The sequence below is a fragment of the Mus caroli genome, chromosome 7, assembly GCF_900094665.2.
Source record: "Mus caroli chromosome 7, CAROLI_EIJ_v1.1, whole genome shotgun sequence".
Lineage (NCBI taxonomy): Eukaryota > Metazoa > Chordata > Mammalia > Rodentia > Muridae > Mus > Mus caroli.
The window spans coordinates 1,745,129-1,757,262 of NC_034576.1; the positions used below are offsets into that span (position 1 = coordinate 1,745,129).

The following is a 12,134-nucleotide window of genomic DNA, read 5'->3' on the forward strand; positions in this document are numbered from 1 at the left end:
CCTGGTTTTAGGGTTGCTGATGGTTTTTACTCTATACCTCTCTTGAAGCTGCGGGTCAGATTCCAGCCACTGCCCTTCTCCCGACCATGACTCCTGATGGTCTGGCTGTGACCCCAACGCCAGTGCCTGTGGTTGGGAGCCAGATGACCAGACAGGCCAGACGTCTCTACGTGGGCAACATCCCTTTTGGCATTACTGAGGTACTGCCCTCCTCCTGCCCCTGCCCTCTCCCTGTTTCCCTACCCTGTGCCTCCCCACCCTCCATTCCCTTTCCCCAACCTGCACGCGTCAGACTCTGTTCCTGCAAGACCCCCCGGCCCCCTCCCAGACGGACGGATGGAGTTGAGCCAGCCAGGGGCCGGGCTGGGGGTGGCCCCTCCCTCCCTCCTCTTCCCCTCTCCCGTCTCCCTTTCCCCAACCTCCTCCAGCAACCCAGGGATCAAACACACACATAACGTACCCACCTACATATTGTACCTACGTGTTGGAGAGAGACAGAGAGGGAGACTCAACACACGTACAAACAGACGCACGTCCCTACAGTTTTCTGACATGCTCTCCTTTTCTGCCGTCTATCCATATCCTTTTCCCCACATCCCTCCCATGGTCGCTGTTCTTTTGTTTTTGGTAGTCCTGACCTCCCCCACCTTCCCCACCGCTCCTCTCCCCCATCCCTCTCCCCCACCCCTTCCCGTGGCATCCCCTGAGAATCCCGAGATCAAAGAGTTGTTTCCATTTCTCTTTAAAGTGAAATATTGTGGGGCTGAGATCCCTCGTAGCAACAAAAAGTTTGCTACCATCGTTGAAGGCAAGTAAGGTCCATTCTGACTTTCTCAACCTGCACTTTGCTACATTTGATAAACCAGCCCCCGGACTCCAGGGCCAGATCCCTCCACATCACTCTTTTCTCCTCCCCTCCCGCCCTACCCCTTCTTCCCTTGCTCCTCCATCCCTCCCTGCCCCTGTACTCTACTTGTTCTGCCTCTCTGGGCACCCTTCCTATCCCTTTGCTTGTCTTTCTCTTCCTGCCTGTTGCTCTCCTACCCTTTCCTGCCTTGTTTGCACTGGGCGTTTCTTCCTTGTGTCATCATGTTTTTGTTTTTTGTTTTTTTCCTCTTGCTGTCATATCCTTTCATCTTTTCTTGAATAACTTTTCCTAACTTTTTGGGCTCCATGGCTCATTCCTCATGCCTGTCCTCCTGTCTGGCCCATTTGCTCCCTGTCTCCTGTCCTTTGGTATTGCTTCTTCTCTGTTTTCTCATTTTCCTCCTGCATTTTTTCCTACTATTGACCTCTACACCCCTGACCCATATTCCACTGTCCCTTTCCCTCCCCGTTCTCCCTTCCCCCATTCCTCTCCCCTTACCCCCAAACCCCTCTGTGTCTCCCTCTCTCACCCTTCCCCCTCCTCTCTCCACCTCCCTCCCCGCCCTTCCCTGTCTCCTATTCCCTCTGCAGGAGGCTATGATGGACTTCTTCAATGCCCAGATGCGCTTAGGGGGGTTGACTCAGGCCCCTGGCAACCCAGTCTTGGCTGTGCAGATAAATCAAGACAAGAATTTTGCCTTTTTGGAGGTGAGTTTTCCAGTGATAAGGGTAAGGGATAGTAGGGATGGTCTGTGCTGCCTACTCTGACTGCTTTCTTTGCAGCTCATTTTCCATTTGGCTGCTGGAGTAGTTCTGTAGTCCCGTCCTACCTTATGCCTTCCTATGTTCTACCTCACTGGGAGGTCTTTGTGGCTTCTTCCTGCTTTGTTGGTTTTTGAGACTATTCTGGCCCAGTCCACTCTGCTCAGGCTACATTGATCTTCCAGAGGGCTCAATATGTTTCTACCTATTTGGGGCCTAGGCTGAGGCAGTTTACTCTACATGTTTATGTTACGTTTGGGCAGTTACTTACTTTCCAACTGTCTGTAAAGACCTAGCTCAACTCGGGTCATACTCATAAAAAACAGTGGGGGGTGTTGGCATGATCAAGGCTGCTGAAGAGGTTTTTGAGTGTTCCCTCTTCAGTCTGCACTTGCCCATCAGAGTCCACTTTGATTTGTACTGTTGGAGACTAATGTCACTTCATCAGAAAGCCTGGGCTGTCATTGCCACGTAACTTGGTTGACCTAACTTTACTATGCTGGCTTCTCAGCAGTTGGTCCTTTCCAACATTGTCAGAGTTTATGATGGTGTGCTTGTTATCTGTTGGGTGCGAGGATACTTGCTTTCTAGAGTGTGAGCTTCTAGAAGCAATCTGGTAGTGCTTGTTCCCATTGTTCATTATGGATTTGGTACTATCTTTGTTTATATAAGTGGGAGGAGAGTTAAGAGTCTTGGGGGCTGGTCTAGTCCCAACCTACCCCTTAGTTCTGTTGTTTCTCTTCCTTCAGTTCCGGTCAGTGGATGAGACAACCCAGGCCATGGCCTTTGATGGCATCATCTTCCAGGGCCAGTCATTGAAGATTCGAAGGCCTCATGACTATCAGCCACTGCCTGGCATGTCAGAGAATCCCTCTGTTTATGTGCCTGGTGAGTGGGAATTTGTTGGATGGGTGGTATGGGGAGTCACTGTTTCCTCAACCCAGGTTCCTGTAATTAGTCCAGCTAGCTTTGGAGCTAGTGTGTGCGCGCTGTGGATGGGATGTTCTTCTAGCTTGGCAGGTGTCCTGGGCCTTTGAGGTGGTGAGCTGTGATCTGCGAACTTGAAGTTTAGCTTAGCTTGTAAATGTCAGAGCCAGGTCCAGATCAGAGGTGTTCTGGAAAGTGTGGGACTTGCAGTCTGGGCATTGTTCTTACCTTGTCCCCTTAGCCCTGGGATTTTAGGGCTTGATGTGTTGTGTATGTTATGTATTTGTCAGTACATATCAACACATCTTTGCATGGTTCTGGTGTGTGGCCCTAGCATGTTAGTGTTCACTGATTCCATGTCTTTGGCATGTGTTCTTTACTGTTTCCTATAATTGTATATAGTATAATCTCTGATTGGTAGGTCACGATAGATCTTTAGTGTTTAAACTACAGACAGGGTCATTAGAAATTTGGATTTTTTGTGATCCCCCCCACCAAATTCTGCACTAATCTTTCAGTGTTTAAAGGTATGTCATCCTGTAAGCTGTAGTTTGCTGACCTTTCCTTTGGCAGGTGAGGTGGGACATGGGTTGGGATATGTAGGCTGTATGATCCCCTACTGAGCTTCAGGAAGCACTGGTGCTGGAGTCCAGCTAAGTTAGTGAGGCCCAGGTCTGAGGCTGATTGGAATGAATGTGGGCTCAGCATCAGAGGGTGCCCACTGGAACCAGGTCAAGTCACCCCTTCACTGTAGAGGAAGGAGCACATTTCTGGTAGTGTAGGACTTGGGGTTAGGGTCTGCTACCAAATGCTTTCTTATTGCAAGTTCTGGTCACATACTTGAGTCTAAAGCTAACATGCTCTTGAAAGTATTGCTTAGAGAAGATTCACAGTGGTACTGGGGATTGAACTCCAGTCCTTGTCAGGAAAGCACTGAATGTCTAACCTGAATCCCAAGCCCCTTTTTAAGTTCTCATTTTGAGGTAGGGTCTCACTAAGTTTGCCTAGACAGGCCTGTAACTTGGGGGCCTCCTTCCCCCAGCTGCCTGGGTAGTTGGTATTATAGACCTGTGCCACTAGGTCCTCCTTGCTTACTGACTTTCAGGTGAAGCTGTAGATAGAACATCTTTTTTGTATCTCTTGGCACTAAATTCATTGTTTGGATTGCTCTTTAATTCCTTGAATAGACAGCCACCTGCTGGTTTTACTGACAGTGTGGCATACCAGGTATTGCCTGTTCCTGAATCTTCTTTTAGCCTTCACTCAGCTAATTGTGACTTGGAAGTCAGTTGTGGCCCACTGCTTGTTTTTACAGATAAATTTTGGCACAGTGTCATTCCTTTTATATTACTTACTTGTATTACTAGTATCATTGTGGTATTAGGAATTGAACTTAGAGCCTTGCACATGCTAAGCAGATGGCTTGCCACATGGTGATACTCTCAATCTTTTTACTAGTAGTTTGAGGCAGGGTTTCTCTGTGTTTCCCAGGGAGGCCTTGAACTTTGGATCTTCCTGCATAGTTGGATTATAAGCTTGTACCAGCAGGCCTAGCTGTAGTTTTTTGACACATGTTATAACTGTATCTTAGACTGGCCTCTCAACTTGATTTTCTGCCCCCAGTATTGAGATCACAAGCATGTGCCACATCACATGTCCTTTGTAGTGGGTGGAATTGTCACTTTACAGAGGAGGAAAGCCAGGAGTGATGAATAATAATTGTTCATGATCACGAAATTCATAGGTTTTCTGGGCTGCACAGGTTGGCCTAGAAGGAGTCCTAGCTCAGCTTTTCTCTGTATTCTTTCATGTTAAACTTTCTACTGAGAACATGTAGATAACAGGCATAGTTGCTTTGGGCCATGCTGTTAAGTGACAGGCCTCTTTCACAGGGAGTCTCTACATTGCTGGGATTAAACAATAGGAAGATCAGTCCTGTGTTGTGTCTCTTTGGGATGTGCCTGTCTGAAGACCTGGCTCTCCAGCTCTGCCTGTGCTTCTGCACAAAATTAACACTTTGGAGGAGGCAGCAACAAGTGGAATTCTGCCTTTAGGTCCTCTGTCTTGTTTTTTCAACTTCCACTTCCAGAGGAGGAAAACAAAGGTCACTAAATAAACTAGAGAGGAAAAGCATTTGATGAAATTCAATAAGTAGTGATGATAGAGTTAAAAGATTTGTAAATTGGAAGGCTGACGTTCTCTCTGGGGAGAGAGTATGGACTGATAACTTACACTGACATCACCTGTAGTGGAAGCTGAAGTGAAGTTGTTCTTCTTAGTCACCAGTGTTAGCACCTCGTATCCCTGGATTAAGTGTAGCAGAATGCTTCAGTATGTCTCCTGTTTGTGGTGTGGTGGTCTCCCTTTTTCTCTAGGTGTAGACAGCAAAGAATTGAAGTCAGGACAACTGGCTTGGGTCCTACCTTGTTGTCCCTCTGAGAGAGAAGTGATAAGTCACAGTGATTACCAGATTGGGCTTGTGGTCCAGCTGCTGCCTTGCTGCTTACTTGTCAGAGACTGGTGCAGAGTCAAGCCTGCTGAGCTGCTTTAGAAAAAGCTCTGTTGAAGTCACCCTTTTCCTACTCTTAGAACTTTACTTCTTTTGCTTTAAGCTAGGGCTATTGTACCTAAGGTATGAGTCTTTTGCCTGCATATAAGTATATACTGTTTGGATGCCTGGTGTCTAAGGACATCAGAGGAGAGTGTCGAATTCCCTGGAGCTGGAGTTAGGAGTGGTTGTGAGTCCTCCTGTGGGTGCTGGGAAACTGAACCTGGGCCCCCTGGAAGAGCAGCAAGTACTGTTAAGTGCTGAGCCAGCTCTTCAGCCCCAGATAGATTTTTAAAGTGGTTGTCCTCTGGCTTATGGCAGTACTGGACATAGCCTGGCTGTCAATGCTTCTGTGTGTCATAGTTGCACTGTAACTTAGGTCTGTTGCACAGTCTAGATGACTTAACTACTGGGGTGCACTTCTTTTTTTTGTTTGTTTGTTTTTTTTTTTTTTTGTTTTTTCAAGACAGGGTTTCTCTGTGTAGCCCTGGCTGTCCTGGCACTCACTTTGTAGACCAGGCTGGCCTTGAACTCAGAAATCCGCCTGCCTCTNGTCCTGGCACTCACTTTGTAGACCAGGCTGGCCTTGAACTCAGAAATCCGCCTGCCTCTGCCTCCCAAGTGCTGGGATTAAAGGCATGCGCCACCACTGCCCGGCTGGGGTGCACTTCTGATAGAAATAGCTGAATTGATGCTTGTAGTTCTTTGGGGCTAAAGAGTTGTAGTGGGGCAGACGACAGCCTAGAAGATGGATGGGGCACAGTGACTCAGGTTCTGGGGTGTGTCCATTTATTATCTTGATGCTTTTGTACATTAGGATGGACCACTGCACTTAGCATGGGGGAGAGCTGAAAAGGGGGAGGCTACAGAGTAGCCAGACTGATGCAGGGGTCTGATACTCACTCTAAGAATTAAATGCTAATATTGGTGAAGCTTGTGGGGTGTGCTAATTAAGAAACATCTGGCCATCACTTCTATGTGAGTTGAGTAGAGAGAGAAGTGGTGCAGACTCCCTCAGGTGATAGCACCATGTAGTTATATTAGAGCTTTAATGGATCCTGAACACAGCTTCGAAGAGTTGACCATTAGTCATCACTACAGTGGCAGTCAACACTGAGGCATGTTCTGAGACTCTGAGCAGCCTCTCAGCTCCTTGTCACATTACCTCAGAATGCAGGTCACCCTTGGAGGGGCTTATGGATACAGGGCAAAGGACTGAACAACCGAATGGGGTGAGATGTTGGTGGGTGGTTGTCAGTTCCTCGGGAATGTTTCATGTTCAGTTGTTGGCTGGCCTATGCTTGTATACTTGTCAGAATAAGGGGATTTAGTGTGGCTTCCTCCCACCTTTACCTGGTATCTTAAGTAGGATAGGACCTGTGAATCCATGGTAGATTTTTTTTTTTTTTTGAGACTGATTCTTCTGCCTTAGTCTCCCAAGTGTCACCCATCACAGCTTTCTTCCTGGATGTTGGGAAATTACTTTGTATTGGAATTGAAGTCTTTATACATTTTTGTCTTTAGGAGTTGTATCCACTGTAGTTCCAGATTCTGCCCACAAGCTGTTCATCGGGGGTTTGCCCAATTACCTAAATGATGATCAGGTAAATCCTCTGCTCTTTTGCTAGCTACCCTTGTCAGCCTGACCAAACCCTGATGAATTTTTGGCCCTTTGTAGGTAAAAGAGCTGCTGACATCCTTTGGGCCTCTCAAGGCCTTCAACTTGGTCAAGGATAGTGCCACAGGGCTCTCCAAGGGCTATGCCTTCTGTGAGTACGTGGACATCAACGTCACAGATCAGGTGAGTCTGAGTAGCTGCTCACTCCATCTGCCCTTAGCCCTACTCTTATTTCTAACCTTAGGTATGCTTTCCTCGGGCTAAGGGGTGGGGTGGGGTGGGGCGCAGGGTGTTTAGTCTTAAGCAAAGCCTTGTGGGGACTCATTCCTTTTCCCTTGGTTTTGCCTCTTTCCAAACTTAAAAGCCCTTTGCCTTCCATTCTTTCCCCATCAATGCCTGGTTCTTTGGTGAGAAGTGCTGGCCTTTGGTTCCTGACCTGTTCCTTTTCTGCACCCTTTCCACCCTTTGTCCTCTGACCATAGGCCATTGCGGGGCTGAATGGGATGCAGCTAGGGGACAAGAAGCTGCTTGTCCAGAGGGCGAGTGTGGGAGCCAAGAATGCCACGCTGGTGAGCCTCCCGGCACGTCATCTTCCATTGGCTAGAGGGACCCTGGGGGTGGGAAGGGTTGGATGGGTAGGTTTTCTTGAGTTCTGTCCCAGTTTTCATGGGAGGGGATTTGGGCACTGGGTTCATAAGTGTTTAAGTAGAGGAATGGCCCCACTAGTTGGGTGTAAGAGGCACAGGCTTGAATGGAGGGAGGCTAGTTTGAGCCATTTTGTGACAGATCTGTTCTCCCTGACCTCACAGAGTACCATCAATCAGACACCTGTGACCCTTCAAGTGCCTGGCCTGATGAGCTCTCAGGTGCAGATGGGCGGTCACCCAACTGAGGTCCTGTGCCTCATGAACATGGTGCTGCCTGAGGAGCTGCTGGACGATGAGGAGTATGAGGAGATTGTAGAGGACGTACGAGACGAGTGCAGCAAGTATGGGCTGGTCAAATCCATTGAAATTCCCCGCCCCGTGGACGGCGTCGAGGTGCCTGGCTGTGGAAAGGTCAGGGTGCCCTTTTATCTTTTGTGTACACACCCCTTAGCACCCTGTCTCTCTCAGTACCTGTCTAGTTCTGAACAAGGGTGACGCAGAGGACCCTGAGAGGATCCAAGGTCTCCTGGGGTCTTGGGGCCTATAGTGGAGAAATTGGTTTCTATATATTGATGCTGTATGTGTGTGTGTGTGTATATATATTATGTATGTAAGTTCAAAACTTAGTTTTTGTCTTCTTATGTGGGATCCTTTAGCGAGTAGCTTTGCTTTTTTGGGGGGGGGGGTTTCGAGACAGGGTTTCTCTGTGTAGCCCTGGCTGTCCTGGAACTCACCAGGCTGGCCTCTAACTCAGAAATCCGCCTGCCTCTGCCTCCCAAGTGCTGGGATTAAAGGCGTGCGCCACCACGCCCGGCTTAGCTTTGCCTTTTTTTGTTGGTAAGATGTTACCACATACAGTTTCCTTACTATCTACGTGCCTTGAGGCTGCATCTGTGTTCTTCTTTCACTGGCTTCTGAACCTCTTCTTAGAGTATGGTACAAAGATGACAAGCCACACACAGCTAGGCATCACATGTTTGTGGTCTAGATTTCAGAGGCTACTGAGTTACCACCTCTACACTGTGGTAGGTTTAGATAAGCTTTGCATGTCCACCTTGGAAGGTGCTGCTGAGGGTTTGCTGGTGGTGTTATTCTGCCAGTAGAAGATTTGGCTGTGAATAGAGCTCTTACCCACAAACAGCGGGGACACTTTGCTAGGGTGCTGTGTCGGGCAGTAGCAGAAAAGGGTGGCTATCAGAGTGGCTACATGCCTTTGTTTTTCTTTCTGATACTAAAGATAGAATTCATGGCCTTATTGTAGCTAACTAAGCAAGTGCTTTATCACTGAGCCACTTCCATAGGCCCAAGTTCTGGTTTTAGATAGGTGCCTAGGTCTGTCCTAGGGAGATGGACAGAAAGCAGAGACCTTAGGTAGGATTGCTGTGTGTGTGGCTGGGGGTGGGGACTTGCTTTTGCCCCTGTAGAGCTAATTGCTGCATTGTAGGAGTATGAATGAGATGAGGCCAGGATGTTCAGCCATTGGTTTTTAGGAACTCTTGTTATGGCTGAAAGGACCATGAGCAGGATTTGAGAGAAGAGGCCAATTTTGCAAGAGAATTATGGAGGTCCTTAAGAACTTGAGGAAGAAGCCTAGGGTTTTCTTGTAGAGGAGTGGAGCTTCACAGATAGAAAAAAGCTGATGTAATGCTAGCTACTTTGATAAATGTATGGAGAGTGCCGAGTCATGAGTCAGGTGATCCATGGGGTTTCTTGTATTAATATAAGAGAAAGATGGTGGTTTGCTTTAAAGTATGTCTTGTGCTGGGAGATAAAACTGTTTAGTCAAGGTGATAATTATCTAGTGACAACGTACAGTTTGTATGCCCCATAAAACTTGAAGTGGTGAAATTGCCCAGTGACATTCAGAATACCTCTGTGTCCATAGTGATGTGGTGACTATAATGGGCAATGAGAAATGGATGAGTTTGTGGAGATGGGGAGGAGAAAGGCTCAGGACCTGAGTGTCAGGTGAGGTGGAGCCATCTAAAGATGGCCTACTGCCTCTGAGGTTACTTAGATATCCTAATAGAGTCAGCTAGGAAGGCAGTTAGCTGGGTAGATGGGAACTCCCAAGTGGGTGAGGATTGATAGAAACTCAGACATGGGGAGGCTGGGCAGGTTTCAAATGAATCTTGGGAATGCAGCAGAGGTCTGGTGCAGTAGTCAAAAGGAAGAAGACTATCTGGCTAAAAAAGCCCCTTGACTGCTTCTTTGCCGATATTTGATATGCCACTCTTGTTCTGACTCAGGCTGGCACCTTAATGGAAGCCTGCCTTAAATGGGATTGAGTAAATACAGGATCTCTGAACGCACAGACTGGCCTCTTGAGCGGCTAACTTTTTGTTGGGGGAGAAAGTGTATTGATTTTCATTTGAGATGGGGTTTTACTATGCTGCCTCAGCTTGGCTAGCTTTGAACTCGTGTCACTTAGCTACCATATTAACCTTTGTTCTATTCTTAAACTTCTAAAAGTATATGAGATTGGTGCTGATGTTTAGTGTATATTATCCAGCTTTAAGTTATCAATATTTGGGGTGGTGGTTTTGTTTCTTGGGCTAGTCATCTTGCCTTAGCCTCCCTGCTAATTGCAGATGTGTATCCTCACGCCTGGATTATGTAGTGAGTACTTAAAGCTTGTTTGAGAGTTCATCTTAGAAATTTAGCTGTATTTCTCAATCATTGACATTTTGGAGTAGATGGAGTGTTTTGGGTAGCGTAGGTGCTACACTTCTGTGTTAACAGACAGTGCTTATTATCTCCTGGGCCCTGGGCCGTACTCTGTCTCCAGAACCAGCGTGCTAGACCCATAACCTTGGTTTTTTTTTGTTTTTTTTAAAGAATGCTATTATTATAGCAAAACAGTCTTCATTTAATTCCTTGGTGTCTAGACTACCTAAGTTTTGTTTAATGTTACTATCTCTAAAATGTCTTGTTTCAGTAAGGTCCAAATCCTGAATTTGGTTGCAGTTTCTTTTTAACAGATTTTAAAAAAATATTTATTTATTTAATGTATGTGAGTATACTGTCACTCCCAGACCCGCCTGAAGAGCTCATTAGAGATGGTTGTGAGCCACTATGTGGTTGCTGTGAATTGAACTCAGAACCGCTGGAAGAGCAGTCAGTGCTCTTAACTGTTGAGCCCTCTATCTCTCCAGCCCCTTTTAACAGATTTTTAACTCATTTATTTTTGTTTTTGTGCAAGCACAGGACAATTTTTTGGGAAAGGAGTCAGGCCTTTCCAAAACTGACAGGGTTGAATGCAGGATGTCAGAATTGTAGAGCCATTTTGCTGGCCCCATAAAGTTTCTATCAGTTTTATCTCATATTCTCTTCACTCTCTTCTGAAGTCAACTGGTTTGTTAAAGTAGGGTGGTAGTCATGCAGTTCCCATGTTAGGGTACCTTTGTTGTAATCATTTCCTTTAAGGTGATTGAGTGGTTCAAGCAGGCTTGTCAACATGGATAGATGAACCTGTTTTAATTCAGGTTGAGCTTGAGTCCTAATTTCTGAGCTTTCCTTTACCCACTGTCTGTGGGGAGAACATGACAGTTGTGACTTGGGGAGCACTCTGTAGGGTGCATGATGCAGAAGTGACCCCTTCTCTCCTCTGGGGTCTTGCCTCTGGCCACTGCCCCGTGTACTTGAGTGACTCAGGCCTGTCTGGTTTTCTTCATTTCTGTGATGTCTCTCTTCTGTGCCTTGTTCTTGGGTACTGGAGAACGTTTGGGTAAACACCCTCATACTGAACTGAAGCACTCGGTGCAGTGTGGTGAGGTGTTCTCTCATTTCCTGTGGTGATTCTGTACTTAAATGAATGCTGAATAGATGCCAGGAGCCAATCTTGTTCACAGATCTACCTCTTGTTCCTACAGATCTTTGTGGAGTTCACCTCTGTGTTTGACTGCCAGAAAGCCATGCAGGGTCTAACCGGTCGCAAGTTCGCCAACAGAGTGGTGGTCACAAAATACTGTGACCCTGATTCTTACCACCGTCGGGACTTCTGGTAGAGGTGGCTGGGGGAGGGTGGGGGCAGGGCTGGCTGGGGACTTTCCCCCCACCTGTCCCCTCCTCCTTTCCCCCCTCTTGAAGAAGATGGGCAGAGGAGTGACAGCCGAATGACAGCCGGCAGCAACTGGAATGGCAGCAATTAAGGGGGGTGGGGGGTGGGGGGCTAGGGCAGGAAGGGGACTGGGCAAGTGCACACAGGCCCACACAGACACATGCACCCACACAGACACAGAGGGAACGGACTGGGATGGGGACTGTGTGCACAGCAGGGCGGGTAGGACCTCCACAGCCCCTTCCCAAACAGCCTCTTATCCCTTACACCCCTTTCCTCCTCTCTTCCCCCATGGTAGGAACATAGCGTGTTTATATTTTATGGCCAAACTATTTTGAATTTTGTTGTCTGGCCCTCAGTGCCCCGCCCTCTCCCTCTGCAGGACCACAGCTCCCGTCCTTTGGCTTCTGGTCCTTCCTGTTCTCCGCCCTGGTTTCTTAAGTAGTTGGTTCTTCTCCTTAGTCTTCCTGACTCAACCCGTGGTCTCTGTCCCGCTCCCCCTCTCTGTGGCAGTTTCATATTTGCTAATACGAATTTGCTCATTAAACATTTTGTTGTATTTTACTTTATGGATCCCCATCTGTGTCCAGTGTGTCCGCCCATCTCTTTCGGCTGAGGGTGTGGAGGGTGGCACCCAGGGAAGGAGGCAGGCCTGAGGGTCCCTCGGGGGTAACCAAAGTGGAGGCTTCAAGGCTTGGACCTTTA

General features: G+C 47.5%; 1 protein-coding gene across 2 annotated transcripts in view; it reads left to right on the top strand.

The window, feature by feature from the left end:
• Positions 1-11,998, top strand: part of U2af2 (U2 small nuclear RNA auxiliary factor 2) — an 18,082-nt gene extending 6,084 nt beyond the window's left edge. Inside the window, exons 5-12 of one of the 2 annotated variants that reach the window (XM_021166459.2) lie at positions 49-200; positions 1,459-1,575; positions 2,379-2,517; positions 6,629-6,708; positions 6,783-6,905; positions 7,205-7,303; positions 7,532-7,780; positions 11,242-11,998. In XM_021166459.2, the coding sequence (XP_021022118.1) occupies positions 49-200; positions 1,459-1,575; positions 2,379-2,517; positions 6,629-6,708; positions 6,783-6,905; positions 7,205-7,303; positions 7,532-7,780; positions 11,242-11,376 (1,094 nt within the window). In that variant the 3' untranslated portion in view covers positions 11,377-11,998. The remainder of the gene's footprint in view (positions 1-48; positions 201-1,458; positions 1,576-2,378; positions 2,518-6,628; positions 6,709-6,782; positions 6,906-7,204; positions 7,304-7,531; positions 7,781-11,241) is intronic. The other variant, XM_021166460.2, reaches the window with a different exon arrangement.
• Positions 11,999-12,134: the final 136 nt, after the last annotated feature.